The 23,721-nt window shown below is 44.4% G+C and overlaps 1 protein-coding gene across 1 annotated transcript in view; it reads left to right on the forward strand.

Moving 5' to 3' along the window:
- The window catches only part of FER1L6 (fer-1 like family member 6), a 167,448-nt gene that overhangs the window by 31,715 nt on the left and 112,012 nt on the right, over positions 1-23,721 (forward strand). The window contains exons 2-8 of the mRNA XM_042972894.1: positions 7,109-7,191; positions 11,253-11,373; positions 14,072-14,126; positions 14,208-14,339; positions 17,857-17,919; positions 21,412-21,490; positions 22,977-23,133. Coding sequence (XP_042828828.1) covers positions 7,109-7,191; positions 11,253-11,373; positions 14,072-14,126; positions 14,208-14,339; positions 17,857-17,919; positions 21,412-21,490; positions 22,977-23,133 — 690 coding nt within the window. The remainder of the gene's footprint in view (positions 1-7,108; positions 7,192-11,252; positions 11,374-14,071; positions 14,127-14,207; positions 14,340-17,856; positions 17,920-21,411; positions 21,491-22,976; positions 23,134-23,721) is intronic.

Genomic DNA, 23,721 nt, shown 5'->3' on the forward strand with positions numbered 1-23,721 from the left:
TCACCCCTCAGTGGTTCTTACTTAATCACTGCTCACCTCATAAAGGTTTCAAAAGAGAAAAGAGCACTAAAGATTGCCAGGGCTCTCTTTCTCTGGGCATTCCACGTAGTGTTCTTTAAGATATTATCAGATGTTTTATGATAAAGGTGTGGTCACGTTAATGTAGAAAAATCTGAATGCTGTGTCATCCCCTTGGAGTGTCACCACAAACATCAGCATTACTAAAGGGTTTGAGACCCTACAGCAAAGGTAGTTATTTAGTTAAGAAAAAAGTTTTTAATGTATATTTATTTTTGAGAGAAAGAGAGAGAGAGTGAGTACAAGCGAGAGAGAGAGAGAGTGAGTGAGAAAGTACAAGCAGGGGAGGGGCAGAGAGAGAGGGAGACACCGAATCTGAAACAGGCTCCAGGCTCTGAGCTGTCAGCACAAAGCTCAACGTGGGGCTTTAACTTGGGAATGGTGAGATCATGACCTGAGCCGAAGTCGGACACTTAACTGACTGAGCCACCCAGGTGCCTCCTTTTTAAAAAAAAAATTTAAGGTAGTTATTTAATTTAATATAGCACCATCCTTCTGTCTTCAATGTCCATGGCACCAAAAAATGAGGTTCAGAAGGCATTTCCTGTGTCCTTTCCTTACCCATCATGGAGTTAATGACTCTCACTTGTACGTCAGTGTAGTGGCATCCCCGAGGTTATAACCAAGCCCTTCTCTCTCACTGTTATGTTCAAAACCTATTGAGACATAGGCCCACGCATCAAATAGGGATCAAAATATCATGTCTATTGATGGTAAAGCTAGATTGGAGATTGGAGGAAGGTGTATGGATTGGAATCCAGGTTAGTTTTCAAATAGGTTACTGAGAATCAGATGAAGTGGTCCGCCCAGGTACAGAGGGAAGAAGCCCTGCCTCAGCGACTTACTTCCACTTGACGTTAGGGGCAGAAAATAGAATACAGATGCGACAAGGTGGACCCACAGAAGGGAAAACCACACGGGAATAGGAACCTTGGACCTTAACACAACCCAAGAGCGGAAAATCACATGATGGATGCCATCTTCTTGCCATTCTGCCAAGATGAAATCAAAGAATGTATGATGAGAAGAGGAAGGTTCTGGAAGTAAAGGAAAGGAGAAAGCCTGGAAAGGGAGGGAGTTCGAAGACTCCTTTATGCGGAGACACAGGGAGAGAGAACTGCTTGTTTCAAGAGGGAAGCTGCCTGTAGTCTATTTTTGAATTAGAGGTTGGTTCTTTTGTCTTTAAGACAACAGAGATCAGGGCTCTAATTAGCCTGGTTGTAAAGAGGATGGAATAAGAAAAATGAATATTTTCATAGGGGCCCAAGCAAGAGAAAGTTTGGGGCTGGAAAGAATTCAGCAGCCCTATTTATATTGCCTGCCAATATTTATTTCTGTGGTTTCCTTGCGTTCTGACCAACCCGGTCATGTGCCAATCTTAGCTATAGAGGAGAAGGAATAGGACATCAGTGGCCACAGGTTGAAAAAGGCTCCCCCAACCCTTGGAAGATGGCATCAATAGTGGGCCCTGTTGGCATCCTGCGGGATGGGCAAGATGCATGTGAGGGAAAAGTCCCCATTTCCCTGAGGCAGTCCTACAGCAGCACCCTTCTACCTTGCCCTTGAACATTTGGCAAAGCTCTCTGAAGGGCTGTCAGAGGCTGGCTTAACCAGGCTGGCTCTACACAAGGTGGCTCTGAATTATTCCTGAGTCATCCTTGGTTCAGAGAAACCACAGGAGGAGGGATTCAGTAGCATCCTTGGAGGTGCATTTCCTAGACTCAGCTGACTCTTGCAGGTGAAATATCAAGGTTCTCGGTGATTGTCTGTGGAGTTGGTGACGTTTGAATCTCCTTATGATGGCCTCTGAGGCTGGAATGTACAAAATGGGGGCCTAACAGAGAAACATTCATTTACCGCAATGAGGTAGGAGATTGCAAATCACAGTAGAGAAAACTGGTTCCCATGAGATTGGGAGTCAGGGCCCAATCTCTTTACGCCATTGTCTGGGACACTTTGGACCCAAATAGAGGACTGATCCTTCTCTGTCTTAAACTGAAGGACTCAGTTCCTCCAAGAATGGGTTGATCCTGTGCAGAGTAGAGAAGGCAACCAAATTGTGGGCCAGTTGTCAGGATGGGGGTTGAGTGGAAGACGAGCTGGGGTAGGATGATAAAGTCCAGCCCACCAAACAGATTCACCAAGTGCTCTGAACTTCCTAAGTTTCACTGCCCCCCTTTGATTAAAAATTTGCCTTTGAACTTCCTTTAAAAAACGTGCACTTTCTCTTTGTGAGGAGAGTTCACTGGCACTAATTACTTAAGTACAGGGATTTGCAACCCTACTTCACATTAGAATGACCTTGGGAACCTAAAAACTACCAAGCCATTGGCCTTGCTGCTGACCAGGGAAATCAGATTCTCCGGGATGGGATCTGGCCGCAGTGTGGGAAACAGTTTTAGAAAGCGCCTCATATGAGTCCGATATACAGCCAAAGTTGACCATCATTGCCTAAAGAAATAAGATATAGAGCAGGCAAGTTGCTATAGGAAGATTATGGGGAGAGAGGAAGAAACATTTTGGTCTTGGCAAGGCAGGAAGACACATGGATTTATATTTTAACAATCTTCAGTCAAAAGCCAACATAATGGCTATTTCTATATTTGGTGATTTGCCTTTAATGAATATATCCCAGGCTTAAAAGTAAGATGAGTACACAGATCAGATATTCCCAAGAAGGTATTTCTCCGTAGGCAACTGGGTATTTATCCAAGGCTCTCTGGATGACCTCAGAATGGTGGTAAGGCTTGATTTTGCTTTATTTTTAAGGTAGTCCTGATTCCATACAAAGCCATTCTTTTAATAAGGAATTTTAAAGTTTATAAGAGTTTGCCATATAAATCAATTCATAAATCAAAGTTGTTTTTTCCACACTGGATGTTATGACTCTGTGTTTGGAGGGTGAGGTGCACAGATGACCTGTATCCCGTGACCTTAGGTGGAAGGAGAGCAGGAGGGGCTAGTAACGGACACATAGTTGACTTAGCTTTGTGTTTGGTTGTTGGGTCTGAGCTGCTTCTGTTCCACATTGAAGGTAGAAAAGGTGACTCCGGAAGGGGAATTTTGTGATGCAAGTGGAAAACCACATGGAGACCCTCATTGTGAGTCATTTCCTAATCTGTGTCCAGTGAGCCATGGACATGAGATTAAATTAGTTATTTGTAGAGCTCCTAACCGTTCAGCATGAGCACTGAATGGGGTCATAATACATAACATCCTACAAGAAAAGTAGAGTTAATAACTTTATTGCCACTTCCTGCAGAAGAAGAGCCTGAAGCTCAGAGAAGTCCCATGGCCAGCCCCACTGGCGTAGTTAGAAAATGGTAGACGTGAGACCCAAACTCTAGTTGTCCAGCCCCTCTTTCTGTGTGCCAGGCCGGCTGCCTCCCCACGGGGCCGGCCCTGTGGTTCAACATGGAGTGATGCCCACCTGGAACAGATGTGCTGAAGCCAAAGCCTAACACGTGCACTGTTGAACGCTCTTATTGTTTGGATACAGATATCGGAGTCATGGTAGCTTTCACCCCGAGGAGACCAGGTTGGTATGGGGGTTTCTGTGTGTCTTGACTTACCTTGGGGTGGCCCTGGGAGGAGATTCAATAGTTCTGATACCAGAGAGCCGCATCGCTTTTGTAAAGTGGGAGGGTTCCCTTGCTAGAATCCTCAGCAAGCCGAGAAGGAGAAGGGTGGTTTGATGGCCGTTGCCCTGGGGACTTATTTCCTCATTTACTGTCCGATCCCAACATACTGGCTAGAAACCCCTGACAACCTCTTGTTTGTAAAGATGGATAATAATAGCATCCGTCTCGTGGTCTGTTGGGAGAACCCTAGGAGATGGTGTGTGTAAAATGGTGCTCCTGGCACATAGCGTTAATACATGTTTAAAAAATATTGAACTCAGGGGAATAGTGCAGCACATTTCCGTGTCATCAATGTTGTAATGCAGCATTTTGCAGTGGGTTTTACACTTTCCAAGCCTTGTTTCCTATTTTAACGCCACCCTATGAGTTGGGTAAGAAATGTCCTTGGGTCATGTGGGAATGAACCATGCTCATCTGGGTTAAGTGGCTGGTCCTAAATTCAAGAGGTAACAGGCTATTCAAGCAGGCCCGTGGGCCGTCTTCTGTCACTGGTTCACTCTCTGCTGCCCAATCTGCCCATGGCCGATTATTCTGGGCTGCTGAGCCATGCCTTCTCTCTACTGCAGATGTCACAGGGCTGAGGAGGAAAAATCAATTTTCATCAAGAAGCCTTTCATGCTGGGAGTCATGCTGGGAGTGCCCTTGATGACTGACTCAGGGTTTCAGGCAAACAACCTTGTGCGTTTGTGAAACAAACATCAAGCCATCCAGGGGAGCTGAGCTGATAGTAAATCCATTGGGCATTACTGAAAGGCTCTGCGGCTTCCTTGGTGGCTGGGTCTGAGCTGTGCCTAGAAAAGAGTGGGAGAGAGCCAAAGCATAAGAGACTGTTAAAAACTGAGAACAAACTGAGGGTTGATGGGGGGTGGGAGGGAGGGCAGGGTGGGAGGGAGGGCAGGGTGGGTGATGGGTATTGAGGAGGGCACCTTTTGGGATGAGCACTGGGTGTTGTATGGAAACCAATTTGACAGTAAATTTCATATATTAAAAAATAAAAAAAATAAAAAAAAAATAAAAAAAAAAAAAGAAAAAGAGCTTCTCAGCATTGGGTCTTCTACAAAGCAATTACAAATTTCTGAAAGTGGCTCCAGACATTGGTATGTTTTAAACTTCCTGAGGTGCCCCTAGTGGTCAGCTGGGCCAAGAGATCTTGGTTTCAGAGGGGGCAGGGGCATCTGTCTTTCTCTCTTTTTCTGCCCTCGCTAGCAACCTCGGGCATGCTTCAGTGCCTCCGTCACAAGCTGCCTGATGGGAGATGCAGAATGCCAAGGCCATCTGTGATGAGGATGTCAGCTTCCTAAAGGAACATCAAGTCTCCCTGTGGTAGATACTGTCATTTATGAGTAGTGACTTCCTGTTTGCTGATGGAAGAAATTCAGCCTTTTCAAATATGCCTCCATGAAATGATCAAGGCATTGAGTCACTGGGGACCACAATGGCAAGTCAGGGTTTGGAAGGTGCTGGCTTGGGCCCTATGGTAACTCTCTTTTGAAAACAGGAAAGTTATTGGAAGTTGCCTTTAAGAAATTTCAGAAGAGGGAAATCCTCCTTGTGTATGTTCCTCTGAGATTCTTGGGATACTTAGAATGATTTGCATCACAGATGATGGCAAACCAAAGAGGGGGAAATGCTACCTGCAAAAAGGGCACATTCTAGCACTTTCTATATACCAGGCACTGCCTTCAGTGCTTTGATGACTTCACCTCATTTTTAGTCTCACAGGTCTGTGAAGCAGGTACGTTATTATTCCTTTCCATAAATTTGTACCCATGGGGAAACTGAGGCAAAGAGAAGTATGTGACTTGCCCAATCCATCGATGTCTTGCAGGGTTCCAGAGCCTGTTCTTTCCATTCTACTGTATCTCAGGGTCTTAAAGGACCCCCAAGATCCCATAGACCACTCCCCCTCTTCTGATGTTTGTTCTCTCTACAACATCCTTTTCTGGTGGTCACCAGGCCTTTGCTTGCCCACCTCCAGGAACAGGGAACTCACTGCTACCCAATGCAGTCCATTTCACTGTTCAGACAACACCAATGTGGGGGGCTTCTTAATTTCTCAGTTGAATTAAGGCAGAACATAAAAAGAGTAAATAAATAAATAAGTAAATTAATAAATAAATAGAATGAACATCTGTCACCTAGTAGCTTCCATTCATTGGTCTTAATCCTATCCTTTATGAGAAGAACAAGAATACTAACATTTATTGAGCAACCTGTATGTTCCATGTACTGTGCTAAATGCTTTACTTTTCTTATCTTGTCTCACACGTGAGGGCCCTAAAGTGCAGAGAGGGTCAGCCTGCACAGATAGCACCGGGACTAGAACCCTGACAGTCTGATGTGGAATCCCTGCTCTGAGCTCCTCGCGAGTCCTACCCACATGAGCAGCACACTGGACGTCGTTGATGGCCCTCCACTCTCTTCACATGCAGGACTGCAGGATGTTCCCTGGGAGGCTTTGCTGCTCTCCCCTCCCTTCTCCTTTCTGCCCTTTTTCTTCCTTCTCCGTCCTCTGGGGGGCCAGCTCACCAGCCTGCCTGACTCAGGGCCAGGACTTCCCTCTGAACTGGGTCCATCATTGTACTGTCCTGTGTTCGGTCCCCCTCAACTCCAGAAAGGGCTCTCTCAGGAGGAGTGTCCAGAATGCTTCTGTTGTCTGTCAAGATGGAGAAGCAGGGCTCTTTCCTGGGATAGAGGGAGGCCCCAAGTAGCTTCTGCTCACAGCTAATAATGACAGTAATAATAGAAGCTAATATTCCAGGCACACACCATCAGTGTCAGCTGAGCTGTGCACTTGTGGTGGGACCTCACAGGGTCTCGACCTTGAAAATAGTATGGGAGCGTGGCTCTGGAGAATGTGTTCACTCTGCTCAGGGAAACCTGTTCAGGCCGCCCACTGGCTCTAGTCTGGGTTCTGAAATCAGACAGACCTGGGTTCTGGGTAGCTTTGATGCTCAGAGCTGTGTGACCTTAGAAATACTACCTACCCTCTCTGGGCCTTGGCTCTTCATCTGTAAGATGGGTGAGAGGGGGGTTGCTGTGTTGGCTAAGTGATGTCATTCATTTTGAGTGCCTGGTACAGGGAAGTGAGGAGAAATGGTGAAATACCAGCCGGTGGTGTTAGTATTCATATTCTGTGTCATTTAAGTTCTAGGTGGACCTCATGATTTCTGGTGAGGTTTCATGGTTTCTGCAAATGTAGAGCTGTCTGAAGAGCTTGTTGGTTCTTCCTGACTTGTCTTTTGATCCTCATCCACCAGGGTGAAAGAGGAGGCTGGTCAGCTTCCAGGAAAACTCAGTATGTGTGTGTGTGTGTGTTTTCTCCTAATATGTCTGAATGACTTGAAGTTACTGTTACAATGTGGTTTAGTTTTTCTTCTTCTTTTCAGAAAGGGGATGTTTGGGCTCAAGCTGAAGAAGAAGAAGAAGAAAGCAGAGAAGGGGTTAACATTAGCCAATAAGGCTGCTCAAGGTGAGGCTTTTGGGGGTGGGGGAAAATGCACTACTCTGGCATTGGGAGCCTACAGGTCTCATAGAGTTGACACCTCCTTGGCTGAGAATGGAGCTGTCCCTCCGTGGAAGCGTGGAAGCCAGGTGGGGGGTGTGCTACCTGCTGGGTCTTCAGGCCCTGCTGGTCACAGGTGCAATCCACCCCAGTGCTGCTGGTCACCTGGTCATTGGGCCCAACAGGGGTGGGGCGGACACCTGCTGGGCCATGGAAGGGGACCCCAAGGAGACGCAGTGACAAGGTCCAAGCTCCTGTTTCTCTTCTCATTTGCTCTGTAGCCCAGGATAAGCCACTGCACAGCTCTGATTCTGTTTCTTCCTTTGTCAAGCGGGTACGATATGGGTTGCTGGGCTGACCTCACACACCATGGGGAGGATCCAGTGAGATTTTAAAAATAAGGGTGAGGACAGCAGCTGCTACGGGGGAGGCTCTGCATTTATTGTCTCATTTGACCCTGCCATCATCTTACCAGTGGGTGTTGTTATCCCAGGTTTACAAATGAGGTTGCAGAGATGCAGAGAGAGTAAGTAAAGTATGGGAAGGACAGCGGCAGAATTTGCAGGGCCTAGTGTATGAAAATAAGAACGCAAAGCCCTTGCTAAGAAATTATTAAGAGTTTGTGGGTGGCAATAGCAGAGTGCTGAGCTCAGTGTGACAAGGTCCTTCGGATCACAGGACCCTGCGTGGAGGCACAGACCCCACAAGCCTCTCAGGCTGGGAGCCCAGAACCAGGAAGCAGTGGCGTTGGGATGCACGTCCTGGCTGTCGGACTTGTCACCCTCAGAATGGGCAGCTTGCTTCTTCGAAAGAACAAATAAATCCCCAAGTTACAGTGTGAACCGTACGTACCGATGGGGCCAGGCCTGGCATCAGGTAGACACACGTTTGTTGAGTCAAATAGGATTAACTGCTTCCGATGGACAGGTCTGCGGTGGTCTTCCAGAGACTTCTGAGTGGCCCTGACAACAACCAGCGTGAGGCTAGCTTTCTGGAACATTTACGAGCCCAAATGGTGCAATGGGTCTGCTGTGTCTTCACCCCTCTCGTCTCCTTGGAGGGACCCATTGGGATGGGATGGGAGAGGCATTTTAAGTGGAGACAGGACTTAAAGCTTAAAGAAATACTTGTCTGTTCAGTCAAATTGAAGGTATCAGGGAGTAGGTAGAAAAGGCTTTTAGGTCTTTCCTGGTGTCTTTGAAACTGTGACCCTACAGTAGGTCCTGGGGCACAAGGTTGAATGAGACAGTCCCTTACTTTCACGGTGTTATGAAAAATAATATTTATGACACATTTAACAAGTCCCTGCTGCTTTTTATTTGACATGCATCATTCATGACTCTGAAATGTAGGTTCTTTTGCCCCTATTTTACAATAGAGGTTCAGAGAGGGTGAGTGCTTGCCCAAAGTCACACAGCTAATAAGTGGAGAAGCCAGCTCCTGAGCCTAGGTCAATCTTATACACGGGCCTGGGTTTTCCTATTCCATGGGTCAGCCTCCAGTTAGGAGCCTATAATGACCACGTAGGGAAGGAAAGAACAAGGTGGTGGAGATTTAGGGCAGTCAACCTCAGGCATTTCAGAGAAGCTGGCTCCTATGGCTCATTCTAATTAGAGTTGTCAGCCCAGAAAGCAAACAGGGCAGAGAGGAATCAGACCCTTCCCAGAAAGTAAATAGCATTCATCCTGCTGATTAGGGGCTTGCCCTGTGGGAGACTGACAAAACAAAGTCCATAGAACTGAGTACACTTTGGTCTTTCCTTTTGGGACTATCCTGGAAAGTTAGGCTCTTCTGGATGTAGCATTTGGAGATTCTCAGAGTCAGTGGGTCTCATGTCTGTGTATTTGAGGCATAGTGGCTATATCTTAATTTCATAAAATTCCAGTGATCCTAACCCATCCTTTAACTAGTTATCCAACAGAGTTTTTGAGTACCTCCCATGATCTTCCATTCATGCATTTACTCAAGAAAGACTAACGGAAGTTCCAATGAGTGTTGGGTCCTGTGCTAGATTCTATTCTATATGATGGTGAACATCGGATAGATTAGAGAGGGGCTAGCCCTGTGTAGGACTCTTCCGTTTGTCTTTCCAAATCAATTCTCCACCTGTCCTCAGCCCCAGGAGGCTGACCTGTATTGATGCACAGCCCAAGTCCCTTTCCCGATGGGGCGCCCCAGCAGGAAGTTTGAGGGACGGAGGAGTGTGAGCTCAGGATTCATGGTTGGATGTGCCCCTCAACGAAGGGGATGGTTACTGCTCTTTATAGGGAAGCCAGCTGGACCTGACTTCCTCTCCTTCCAGGTTCTGGTAACTGCTGTCCTCATTTTGGGGTCTTCCAAACAGATACAGTGTGGCTGCTCTGAGCCTCAGGTAGCTGCACAACCCTTTGTGATTTTCCTGTACCCACACCCGTGTAAATTACCAAGTCCTCAGATCATTCTGTTCTGGGGGCACCCTCTGTTACCTATTGGGACCTGAGGAGGTACCTGAATTACAAGGTGAGAAAAGTGCTATAAAGAAAATAGAAAAAAAAGCATCTCTGTGGGATGGGTAACATTGGCCTTGCCTCGCTTTATAGATGAGGACAGCAGGGCTGAGAGAAGATCCTCAAGTTAGGGTGTGGCAGGGCTGGGATTTCCACCCAACCTTTGGGGCCAGGGTTTTGAACTACACCATGCAGAGTCTCTTAGTGCATGAGAGTATTCCACACTGTATGTTTTTTACCAAAAACCTGGCTGAGAGGCGGTTCCTCAGCTTTGCTACACATTAGAATCACCTGGGGTCCATGTGGGGCGGTGCACCTGGGTGGTTCAGCTCAGGTCATGATCTCGTTTGTGAATTTGAGCCCTGCTTCAGGCTCCGAAGTGGCAGTGTGGAGCCTGCTTGGGATTCTCTGTCTCTCTGTCTCTCTCTCTCTCTCTCTCTCTCTCTCTCTCTCAAAATAAATAAACAAACTTTAAAAAGAAAAGGAATCACCTGGGGATTTAAAACATCTTGACATCCAGGTGATATCCCAGATAAATTAAATCAGAATCCCACAGTGGGGGAAGAGATCTAAAGAATATGTTTACTATCTATTCATTTAAATTTTCTAGACACTTGTGCATTCCTTTCCTGTGGCTGCTATAACAAATTACCACAAACTGGGTGGGTTAAAATAACCCACATTAATTTTCTCATAGTAATGGAGGCTGGAAATCAGTATCACTGGGTGGAAATAAAAATATTGGCAGGGCCCCATCCCCTGGGGAGTATCTGATTCCTGCCTCTAGTGTTCTTCTGATGGTTATGATGGGCATCTGTCCCACCTCTGCCTGTGATTACATTGCATTCTTCTGTTCCCTGCCTCCCTCTTGTAAGGATATATATTATTGCAATTAGGACCCACCTGTATAATCTAGGATAATCTCCTCATTTCAAAATCCTTCATTTAATCACATCTGCAAAGACCCTTTTTCCAAGTAACATTTACAGGTTCTGGAGACTAGGACTCGATATCTTTGGGGACTATGATTCAACCTAGGGCACCTTTCTACTCAAAATTGGCCCTCAGACAGCAGGAACAGATCTACATGGGACATTGCTATTGGAAATGCAGACTCTTGGGCTCCACCCCAGACCTACTGAATCAGAATCTGCATTTTAACAGCTTCCCAGGTGATTCTTATGCACATTAAATTTTACTGATGAGGTTCAGAGGGAATAAATTACTTGTCTGAAATTCCACTGTGGCAAGTGGAATGCCTTGAAAGCATGTCTTTGAATTCATAATCCAGTTTTCTTTCCATAATACCATGCATATAAATCTACTCTTTTTTGGAAATAGAAGACGAATTTACTGTTTAGGAAAGTTAAGGTATGTGCCTGTCTTTTCTGCCAATAAGATGTTAAGTTGCACGCTGGCAGGGACTGTCTGGATGTCTTCACGTACCCCTTATGGTGATTAGCATAGCGCTGGACGGTTGAGGCTCAGATCACCACTGTGGATCATATTTGACAGAGTTTTCTTCCTTGTTTGCTTCTCTAGATGGCCAGGATGAAGCAGAAGCGTCACAGGAGGGGCCTTCACACCAGGAAGGACCGGGAGGAGATTTAATTTATGGTCATGCGTCTGTGACCCCTGTCCCTGCAGCTCCTCCAAAGAGAAGGTACAGTGCTGGTGCAGGCAGTCAGCACACATTTACTGGGCACCTCCATGTGCAGGAACCCCTGCAGGCTCTGGAAAACAGACAATAATAACTGATCACTGGTCACAAGGCGCCAAAGGTCTAAGGCAGGAAGACAAGAGGTCTGTATGTATTCAGTTTCCTCCATGGCAGTGCTGGCGTCCTGATAGTGGTCAGCCTTCAGCAAGCCAGGGTCCCACCTTGACCAACTTCTGCTCTTAAATCCCCTGAGTTAAGGTCTCATAATTCAGCAATGACAGCAACAACAGGAGGCAGACTCAGGAGCTGTCCCTCACCTGCTCTTTAATTCATCAAGGTGCCAGGTGTCTTAGCTCTGTGTTTGTCCCAAATGTTTGTACTACCCGACAAAAAGTCAGGACAAACTGGCCTTCGTGCCTGTGATTTGCTCTGTCAGTTAGCAATTGATGTGTAACACTCCCAAACTCAGAGGCTTAGTGAAAAATTTGTTGCTCCTTATGAGTCTGTGTGCTTGTTGGTTAGTTTTACTGGTTCTAGACTGATACACATCCACACTCGTGTGTGCGTGTGGTCATTTGGTAGCTCTGCTGATTTTAGTTTGAGTGTTGGCTGGTAATAGGCTGGTCTCAGATTGCTTCACCTGGGACCACCGAGCTCCCCTCGATACGGCATTAGATCCTCCAGCAGGCTAGTCTGATCTTGTTCTAATGGTGGTGATGGCAGAGTTCCGGGAGAAGGAGTATGAGTACATAAGGTCTTTTGAGCCCAGGCTTGGAATTAGCATGAGTCATTTCTGCTGCATTCTATTAGCCAGTGCAAGTCTCGAGTCCAGCCCATGTCAGAATGAGGGACAAGTCATAAGGCAAAGAGCATTGTTCCAAGGAAGCTAATACCTGGGGCTATCAATGCCTTCAGTCTACCATATTTGTTTATGTCTATTTCTTACTCATGGTAATTCCTCATGTCATCCCTTCTTTGTCCACTCAGAATTCTTATTGTCAATAAAGCAAATTAGTGCTTCCCTGTATGGCAGACTGAGTTGTTATTACTGGGCCCTACAGGATGGCACACAGTAGATATGTGGGTAGAGGGGGTTGGGAAACAGCTGGAAATCAGAGATGGTGATAGCTGAGAGGTTGACTCTTTAAAGGAGACATGAAGTTTGTATGCACATACTCACTGCGGTATCTCCTTCCCCCTTTACTGCACCATGACAACCATGGCCCCCTAAGCTCCCTGACTCAGGATTTCAATTACTTTGAAATATCCTTGAAGGGATCCCTTGCCATTTATTTCACCAGAATAACAGCACCGCATGGAGGAGGGCAGAGAAAAAGAAATAGGGAGTAGACTTTTTCTTTTTCCCTGGTCAGTGCATTCTCCATCAGTTGAAATTCTACCCACCAGATAATGCTTATTGACATCCAACCTCTGCAGTGAAGTCTTCGTTGCTTACCTGGGCTCTCGGGAACTTCTCTCTTCTCTGAACTCCTATCACATTTTTTTTTTTCCTACAACACATTTTACACTTAAGAGTTTTTTCTTGCCATGCTTTGGTCCTCTCTCCCTTGGATAGATTGCTAGCTCTGTAACGGCCAGGATGATGGCTCATTCATCTGTTTTTTTCTCTGAGACCAGCACAGAGCTTTCCCACAGTAAATGATCAATGCGAATTTGCCATTTTATTAATGAACATATATACCTTTTGCTATGTACTCTTCCCTACATACATTATCTCCTTTCAGCCTCAGAACAACACTACATGGTAGGAATTATTATGTCCATTTTCAGATGAGGAAATTAAGGGTAACGTCACAAAATTGGGAAAAATAAATATTTTAATTCAGATCAGTCTGAGTCTAAAGCTTTGGGATTTTTACTAGCCTTCTTTGTTCTCTACTGGACTCAGTTGTAATCGGCAGAAATGGAATGAAGTCAAATGCAAGATGGTATTGTTGGAAAGCAGGAGAATAAAATCCAATAGGAACTCAAGCTCAGTTCATTTCCCACCCATTGCTGCCTTGGTGACAACAGGGATCCGTCACCTCTTTCTACTGTTATCCAATTTCTAAATGCCCAGGTGTTGTGCATCTGTTTCTAATTCCTTACGACAGTCCAGATAAATGAAATCCCCTGGAATGTGAAATCTCACTGGCTTGGCATCTGGGTTGCTCCTTCCGATTTTCTCTTTTACCAATTCTTTCAAAAGCAATCACAAAACTCAGGATTGTTTTACCTACTATAAATGGCAAAGGCGTCCTGTGGATAGGATTGGACAGGAAATAAGGGAGATCTTTATGCAGACCCAGCTGTGCTAATGACTTGCTGAGGCATCTGAGTTTCTCATTTTGTAAAACCAAAAATAAATGATGCTGGTGATCATACGCACAATAAGAGTTGACACTTATTCTCACCAAGCACTGGGTTAAACCTTTACATGCATTATATCATCTAATTGTAGCCATTATCTCATGCGGTAAGTGCTATTATTAGCTTCATTTTTAAGATGGAGAAACTGAGTCATAGAGAGGTTGAGTCACGTGTTCATTTACATTTTATCTCTTCCAGAGATGGAGAGATAATATGTGATACAGTATAAATAAAAGCACTTAGAAGTACCTGGGAAAATATTATCAAGTCTTATGGATCCCAAGTATGTTCTTATTTAATGAAACAAATAAGTTAAACTTTCTTTTAATAGATCAAAGCTGTTGACTAAGATCCATGATGGGGAGATCAGATCCCAAAGCTATCAAGTAAGTGACAGTCTGTCCTGTGTCTTCTTGTGTGAATGAACAGCAAGGTCCAGAGTGCATATCTGCTACTTTGTGTTGTAGATTGCCATCACCATCATTGAGGCCCGCCAGCTGGTGGGTGAGAACATTGATCCAGTTGTGATCATTGAGGTTGGGGATGAGAAGAAGCAGAGCACCGTGAAGGAAGGAACCAACAGCCCATTTTACAATGAAGTAAGTCACGGAGGTCACCAGTATCCTCTCCACCAACACTCCCTGCACTGCCACCTGGGGTATTCTTTACCCAAATAGAAAAACTGTGTCCCTCCTCACTGCTTCCCACCACTCATCTAAGCCCTGGAAAATTCTCTGAGCTACTTGCAGACAGCCCCATAGAGTTTCACAAAAAGATAATGGAAAGGAGAGATGAGGAATTCCCACTGATTTTAAATTCATTGCTGTGTTTTCGAAATACCCCATTTTCTTGTCTCTTTTTTTGAAATTTATTCTTATATCTTATATGATGATCTTCATTCACTATAAGATCTGGTTTTATATTCAATAAATGTATTGAGTGTTGGTTGTAAAGAAGATAAACATTCTTTTTCATGAAAGAGACCCTCGAAATTTAATTATTAATTTTGAAATAGACATGTTGCATTGGAAAGTAAAATAGTCATATTTTTCCAAGCAGTGCAGAAATTGTGGACATCAAAGAGAGGAAAGCATCAAAGAGAGACAGGAGGCTTCTAAGTATTATACACACTGAATTATTTTTTTTTAATAAAAAGATTACACAGTAAAAAAATGGTAAAAGATACAGAGTATAAAATGATATATGATGAAGAATATGCATCCCTCTGATCTTTGATCCCTTAACCCCCTTCCTCTTGCCCTAGAGGCAGCCAACCTCACCAGGCATTTGTGTACCCTTCCAGAGATATCCCAGGCATGTATGCGAGTACAAATAAATATTATAACCAAATGGTAGCATTCTGTCCACACTGTACTGGACCTTGATCTTTTCATAAAACAATGTATTTTAGATGATATTAGAGGTAATATCAAGACATATAGTTCAGTCTCATTTTCCCCTCATTGGTGTAGTTTCCCATTGCATTGATACACCATAATTTTCTAAACCAGTCAATCTCTCATTGATGGATATTAATTTTTTTCATCTTTCGGCTACTACTTATACTCACATTAATATGGCATAACTAGGGCAAAGAATATGCGTATTAAGAATTTTGAGGGGCGCCTGGGTGGCTCAGTCGGTTAAGCGTCCGACTTCGGCTCAGGTCATGATCTCACAGTCCGTGAGTTTGAGCCCTGCGTTGGGCTCTGTGCTGACAGCTCAGAGCCTGGAGCCTGTTTCAGATTCTGTGTCTCCCTCTCTCTCTGCCCCTCCCCTATTCATGCTCTGTCTCTCTCTGTCTCAAAAATAAATAAACGTTAAAAAAAAATTAAAAAAAAAAGAATTTTGATATCACAAAATGCCCTCAAAGAGGTAATAATTTATACTCCAACTAACAGTGCACAAGAGTGCCTATTTCCCCATAGTCACTTTGACACCACGAATTACGAAAAAAATGCAACAAACTCTTAATTATTTCCCTAATGGGAGTAGTAATTGAAAAGGGAGACCGTTGGTAATGAAATCAACAGAAAATGGGCAAATCGGATTTGAGCTGTTAACTGCTTTCCTTGTCATCCGTCACTCCTGTCTCTAAGCCTTTTACCATGAGTTGTTTCCTTCCTGTTCTACCCCCAACTCCATAACAACTTTTAGCATGGATGGGACATGAAATAATGTGTATGAAAATGCTTTAAAACTGCAAAGCTCTACAGGTTTGTTAAATGTTGTAATTAGTATTTTCTTTATGCATACAAGTCCTGGATCTAAATTACATTAAGTTGGGACCAAGTGCGATCAGTAGACACTCAAGTAAAAATATAGAAGTTGAAGTAAAAACTTTCGGTACAGTTGAACTAAAAACTTTTGTTACAGCGTTTGCCTCTAATTTTCAAGCCAAAGGCCATCAGATGTTGAAGGAACCAGTTAATAGTGGCTAGGGAATATTTTCCAGCTATAAAAATGTGTGTGGCTCAAAGGTCTAGGGAACCTGTGTGAGGCAATTGAGTTTGAAATGTGAAATGCAGCAGAAAGCAATAAACATTGGAACTAATTTATTGGTCCAAGGAACCCACAGCATCTCATACATCAAAATAAGAAATTTCATCTGGGTTTTCCACATAAAAGAAATTCTGAACAATAAAATTCTTTAAAAGTTTGATATATATATATATATATATATATATATATATATATATGAAAAACTTCCTGAAATGTCATATGTATTTTCCCATTTTCTTAAACAGAAGACATGGAATGTAATGTGACCTGTCATTGATATCTAAGGACCGCCATTTTGAAGGTCTCTTATTATGGCGTGTGATGGCATCTTTCATTTTCCACATTTTGGTTTTTCTGTTTTGCCCTGTAAAAGCAGGCTGTGAGCAGAGAGCTCTCCCATTCCTACTACTGTCCTGTTCATCTCTAAGGCCCTTGTGTTATTTCTCCACAACGAAGCTCAAAAACATATAAAAAGCAACTTTCTGGCCCTGCCTCCCTCACCCCAACTAGTCCCCCAAAAGACACAACCCACAATGAGACACCATCCCAGTGTTCTAAATCTTAGGAGAATACAACTTCACATTTGGGAGGTACTCAGTAAAGTTCAAACAGTGAAATATCTAGTACTTGAACCCCTTGTGTGATAACTTCTGGAGAAATAAGCCGAGCTCTCAGGTCCATCAATAACCAGCTGTCTGAATCTAGGCATGTCTTTTAAATCCTTTGGGCTTCAGTCTTCCTTTGTCTGTAGAATATGGAGACTGGTCTAATTTCTTCGACTCTGAAATTTAACCACTTTTTTGGGACGCCTGGGTGGCTCAGTCGGTTAAGCGTCTGACTCTCGATTTTGGCTCAGGTCATGGTCTCACAGTTCGTGAGTTCAAGCCCTGCGTCGAGCTCTGAGGGAGACTGATATGTCTGTCTCCCTCTCTTTCTGCCCCTCTCCTGCTCTCTCCCTCTCTCTCAAATAAATAAACATTAGAAAAAATAAAATTCAAACACTTTCTTAAAATTAGAAGTTTTCCTTGTCCATAATTTCTTTTCATACTCTTCCTGGTCAATCTTGGGAATATCACAGCAATGTTTGAAACTGCAAAATCCTGAGGAAATTAGATTTTAATCAAGTTTACCCCATATTAAAACCACGTTGAGATATGATTTTTTATCCATCATTATTAATAGGCAAAAAATTTAAGAGAATTGATGATATAAAGGGTTTACAGGGTTCTGGGGAAATGGTATTTTTGTATGCTGGCAGTGAGAATATAAAATGGCTTGGCCCCTTTGGAAAGAAATTTCACACTATCTATTAGAAATTCACATGCACATAAGCTATGACCCAACAATTCCACTTTTCATGTCCATTTTAGAGGAAAAATCACCTATATCCTGGGCAAGTATGGGGTGAGAGCATTTTTTTTTTTTTGCATTTGAAAACAAAAAGAATTTAGGTGACCTTAAATAGGAGATGACCAATCAACTGATGGTATATTCATGCCACTGAGGACCATGCAGCAATTGGTTAGAATGATAGAAATCTACAACTACTCCAGTAATAAGGTTTTTAGATGCAAGTCTGGAATTTATGGTCAAAATGAATTTTATGTTTTATAGTACTTTGTCTTCGACTTCATTGGACCCCAAGTGCATCTTTTTGACAAGATCATCAAAATCTCAGTAAGTGTATCATTGGTGATGGAGGGGCGGGGTGATGGAAAAGATTGTAGGCATTGGGAACTCTCTAGAACCGCTCAGCCTGTGTAGGGGTGAATAGGTTTGGGAGGGGTGAGTGTGGGTTGGTGAGTTCAAAACCAACAGGATAGAACATGAAATAACTAGTGTGGAGGAATTTGGGAAGGAAAACCTCTTCAAGGAGATCTGTGCTTCCTGGAAACAAGCTATAAGCTACTCTCAAGCCACCATGAATTGAATTGTGGAGTTTACTAATGTGGGAATGTGAAATACATGCTTCAACGGCCATCTTTACGATTGCCATTTTGAATTGATTTCTTTCTTTTTATGAAATGAAATGTGAGTGTCTCTCTCCTGGGATGATATCCACGCTAATGATAATTAATCACAGCACTCCCCACTTGTAGTTGGTAATAAATAGAGAAGTAGGAAAAAGCATCAGGAAGGAACCACATATATCAGTGATGCTGGATCAGAGAATGTGATTTGGAGCAAGTGGTTGCCATTAGGCTTCTTCATAGCTGCCTGAGAGTAGACTTTAGGACCTGCTCATGTGGGGTCGTGTCTGTTGCATAGACCCTTCCTCAGCCCTGCGGAGTGAATTCCTGCCTCCACAGATCATGTCTAAACAGCAGAGATAGAGAAGATTCTTGGTCTGGCCAATGATGCCTTACGAAGGTGGTCCACCATACGGAGGGCATGAATGGGAAGGGAAGGTGCCCGTGCTGAAGCCGTACTCGCCCAAATGAGAGAGCACGGGGGCCAGACGGAACTCACGCCAACCTCACGCCACTCACTAAAGAGACAGAGAGACCAGCGGGTGACAGACTGCATCTATCTCACCCCTCTGAGAAATCACTGCTTCTCCCAAGAAGAGGGTAGCATGGTTATGCATCCCTGAGAGAGGCGGGGTGGGTGGTACAAAGGTTAGTGCTCTCCTCCTAATGGTTCTAAAAGGACAGACCCTGTACTTTATGTGACAGTGCAAGAAGCGTGGAGAATGGGGAAATGTTTTCCTCCACAGTGACACCAACTCTAATCAGAATTTTAAGATGGCAAAAATTGTCTCAGGGACTTCCTTGCCTGTCCTTGTCACCCACATATTCTATTCTATTCTATTCTATTCTATTCTATTCTATTCTATTCTATTCGTATCACATCATATATTTGATATTATATGTATGCACAGTATTATATGTATAACATATATAAATACTGCATTAAGTCTTAGGTAATAGTGGAATTATTATATTCTCTTTCTCAGGGGCTCTTGAAGAATGTGACTCTTGAAGAATGAAAAGTTGTCAAGAGCCAAACATTCTTAATGTGAATTTCAGGCATGAGGACAAGTGTTGCAGAAGATATTTCAGGACCTGGGGCACGGCCTAAGACTTTGTTACATTGCATAGCTCAGGCGACCATCTGTTTGTGAGATGGGCAGTGTAGGTGGGTCCTAAGGAACTGTCTAGATTTCAAAAACAGTGACTAGCTAGATTTTTATACCGTAGCATAGATAAGGGTCATGACTGTCTGTAGGACAGTGGATTTTTAGACCGAGGACCAAAGCTGGTATTGCCTATCTTTGTTCCTCTAGCTTGGAAGAAGAGAATACTTTGGGCTCCCTAGATGACCCTTAGGGACAGAAACCAAAGATTTTACAGGGAAAAGTCCCTTGGAGGGGAGTGTTTAATACAAGTTTTTGGCTAGTCCATGGACTAAAAGTCAATGTGCCCCAACAACATTGGACACGGGGGACGAAGGAGGGAGTGCAGTAAGCAGGGGCTATTGGGATGGCCAGGCTGTGGCAGACCTTGGTGGTGCTAAAGACCATCTTCCCTTGACAAGTGGCCCCTGGCATGCAAGGCCCCAGCAGTCTGTGTGTGCCATTCCCTGAAGTCCTGGTAATCTAATGCTTGACCACACCAGGCTTCCCTGGCCCTAAGACTGGGTGGATGGATGATTTGAAGAGGCCTCCTGTGTTATTTAAAGACACTTTAAACAGGCTCTTGCTTCCCATCATCCCATCAAGCCCACAGGGACCCAGATGCCTTTGACCTGAGAAGAGAGCCTGAGTCAGGCTTGTGTTCTTGCTTGGGCCTTTGGGAAGCCACATTAGCAACTGCAAGCATAGGAGGTTTGGAGTGAGCTTTGTATGTGTGGCCTTAAATAACTCCTCCCCTGGAGCCAAGCTGTCTTCGCTTCCCCTCAGTTATCTTAACTCGCTTGTAAAGTTTGGGCAAGGGAGCAAGGGTGGAAAGGGAAATGGGAAGGGCTATCATTTCTTCATTTCCTGAAGTCCATTGAATTGATTTATTCTTATTGCCTCTGCCAAAGGGAGCTTAGAAACCACAAAAGTCTCCTATTCATATACATCATTCAGTCAGCGAATCATTCATTAATTCACTGAATGTTTATTGAACACGTATGATGAACAAGGCCATGCATGTGGTGGGTAGGACAAAGTAGGAAACTGTCTTTGATTTAAGGAACTCAGAATGTCATAGAAGGAAGCCCAGAGGCCATCTAGTCTAACTAGTAGGAATCCCTCTCACCACCTCCATGACATGGGGTTTTGGTGCACTGCGTGGTTATAGCCAGTGATGGGAGGTCACTATCTCCAGAAAAACCTATTCATTGCCAGAAAGTTCTGTTATACAAACTGTCCTTATAGTGAGCTGAGTCTCTCCTTCTGTGACTTGGAAACCACATGGGGAACTTACTCCCTATTATAGATGGCAGGACTTCCAAGATTGGAAAACATTTAAGTTACCATTACCCCTTCTCCACACCCCCAGTTTTCTCTTTTCTGAGTTGAAGGTTAAATTGCTCCTGCTTCTTCAGTAGTTTCCCATTCAGCGTGCCTCCTGGACCCGGTACCAGCTCTGCTGGTTTCCTTTAGAACTTCTGCATCTTGATAGCACTGCATTACAGTGTGTTGCTGTAACCAGCCAGGTACCCTGCTGACTTCTGACCCGACAAAATATTGAGGATGACCACTTCCCTTGTTCTCACTATTGTACTTCTCAAAGCAATATGTGATGAGTTCTCTGAGCAAGCTGTGAGCAGAGTGTTACGAATGTTTAGGGGAGAAAGAGGACTTTCAGCTGAGGGGGATCAGGGAGGGCTGCTTGGAGGAGGGAATATTTGCTCTAGACATTGAAGGATGGGTAGAGTTTCAATAGGCAGAGATGGGTTGTACTAGAGCTTACTTTGGCTTAAAAAATACTTTTCAAGACAGTGAGATTTGTTAGATGTCCTTTGCTAGCTGAAAACCTGCCAGGAGGAACAGGTACAGGTGAGATAACTTCCGGCTGCCCTTTTCACTTGATGACCAAATGTCATTGTGCTCCAGATGAGTGAAGGCCAGACAAGCGTCAAGGTCTAGAATCCTCGCTGAGGTATCACGAACCCATTTCACAGATTTATCCTCAAAGAGAAATCTAGTGCGGCCGGACTCACTGCTCCATCTCTCCTCAGGTCTTTCACCACAAGCTGATAGGAAGCATACTGATCGGTTCCTTCAAAGTAGACCTGGGGACTGTGTACAACCAACCTGGTAAGACAGCGTCGCTTCCCCATCTCTCCCTTACTCATCTCCAGTTTACCGCACCCGGAGGTCAACTCTTTCATTTGCCTGTCCACTGACCCATTCATTCAACAGTATGACACTGACCCATTCATTCAACAGTATCAACACCAATTACACAATTGGAGCAACACCTGGCTCTTTTCCTCAAAGTTCACAGTCTAATTGCAAAATTGTCTTTTATGTCCACATTTCTGAACAGTTCTCCCGCCAACAAATTCGATCTCATTTACTGCTGTGAGGCAGACACAGGAAAGGTGACACACAGGAGTTCCACATTTGGACTCTGGAGCCAGATGACATAGCTTCAACTTTTTTTTTTTTAACGTTTATTCACTTTTGGGAGACAGAGACGGAGCGTGAGCAGGGGAGGGACAGAGAGAGAGGAAGAGAGGGAGACACAGAATCTGAAGCAGGCTTCAGGCTCTGAGCTGTCAGCACAGAGCCTGATGCGGGGCTCGAACCCACGAACTGCGAGATCACGATCTGAGCCAAAGTCGGACGCTTAAATGACTGAGCCACGTAGGCACCCCTATGGAGCCAGATGGCTTGGCTTCAAATACCACCCTGCTGTTTCTGGTTGTCCAACCTTGGGCAAATGACTTGACTTCTCTGCACCTCAGTTTCCTCATCTGAGAAAATGAAGATAAAAATAGTGCCTCCTTTCTGGGGTTGTTGCATGCCATATAAGGATTTGCTATGATAATTCTTATCCCTGATTTATAGAAAGTGAAACTCAGAGAAGGCAGGTAATTTGTCCAAGGTCGGGAGTGGATAAGTAACCGGGCCATCAACAAATACAGATCTTTTCTTACAAGGCCCCTTCTCTTCAAAAGTAGTTGCAACTCACATGAGCCCAGGGGGCCAGGCCTTGGGTAGAGTGCAGTGGGTTAATCTGTTAAGGGGTGCTTCAGGCTGTGGGGAACAGGAGGGCTCACAACCCACAGTGGCTACTCAGCTCCTTTACCACCTGCTGACATGTGGAAATGTGCATTCTGTATTGGCAGATCTAACAGTTTTTTTCAGATAAGCCAGAAGTCTAGATTTTGTAAGAGATATGAAAGTTTGGATTGACAGTGTAGGCCAAACAAAAAGATCCACGAGTCACATTTACAGCCTGTGAAATAGTACTGACTTCTCTACTCCATTCATGTCCTGTCATAGCCGTTCATAGCCTGTCAGAGCTAGGAACCTGTCCAGGCAATTAGCACTGGGTTGGAGGCTTTCCAAATACCTGTGGCAGGTTGGAGAGAAAGACAGAGAAGAAGGTGGGAACAAAAGGAGAGGAGGGAAGGAGGGGAGGAGCGGAAGGAGGCAGCACGAGGCTGGGGAATACCCTGATGAGCTGCCCCCTCCAGGGAACAGAGCTTGGGAGGCCTTGCGTGTGGGATGGAACTGGCTGCACCTGCTGGGTCCAGCCGTGCAGGGTATCTGAGCTGTCAGGATGCTTTTACAGGTCATCAGTTCTGTGACAAGTGGGCCCTGCTCACAGACCCTGACGACATCAGGACGGGCATGAAGGGGTACCTGAAGTGTGACATCAGCGTGACTGGGAGAGGCGACATCTTAAAGACCAACCCCAAAACCTCCGATGCCGAGGAGCAAATAGAAAAGTGAGGCGGGTCTATCCAGGGCCACTCAAGACAAATGAATGATATGCCCGAAGTTGATCTGTCTTTCCCCTCCCTCCCTCCCTTTCCTGGTGGGTACATGAGAATTGCCAAATTCGTGCCTTGTCCACCTGGGATTCTACTCTCTCAGAGGCACCAAGATGTGTCTTATCAGCAGTGTCGCTAGCCTTTGGGAGATCAGCTTCTAGGACAAGGACAGCCTGTCTCCCCATAGAGATAAACTGTTCTTGAGTTTATCCTATTTATCTGGATTTGGTTGATTTTTCTTTGAAGGAATTCTACTTTCAACCACTGGTTTATGAAATGGGAAGACTTAATGCACTTCTTTTAAGGTGTGGTGTGGAAGATGGTGTTTACTCTATAATTTGAGGACTGGAATGAGTTTGCTTTCACTGTTTTCATATCCTTTGCTGCCACTTACACCACAAAGAAAACTCATTTTAGCGATGAATCCTGATCTTTTCAGTATTTTCTCCTATATCAGGATCCTTCTTTCTACGTCCAGATTGCTTCCACTTTTTCTGTTCTTTCAAGTGAGAGAGCTTTTTATTTTTTGTTTTTGTTCCCCCT

The sequence above is a fragment of the Panthera tigris genome, chromosome F2 (genome assembly GCF_018350195.1).
Source record: "Panthera tigris isolate Pti1 chromosome F2, P.tigris_Pti1_mat1.1, whole genome shotgun sequence".
In the NCBI taxonomy this organism is placed as follows: Eukaryota; Metazoa; Chordata; class Mammalia; order Carnivora; family Felidae; genus Panthera; species Panthera tigris.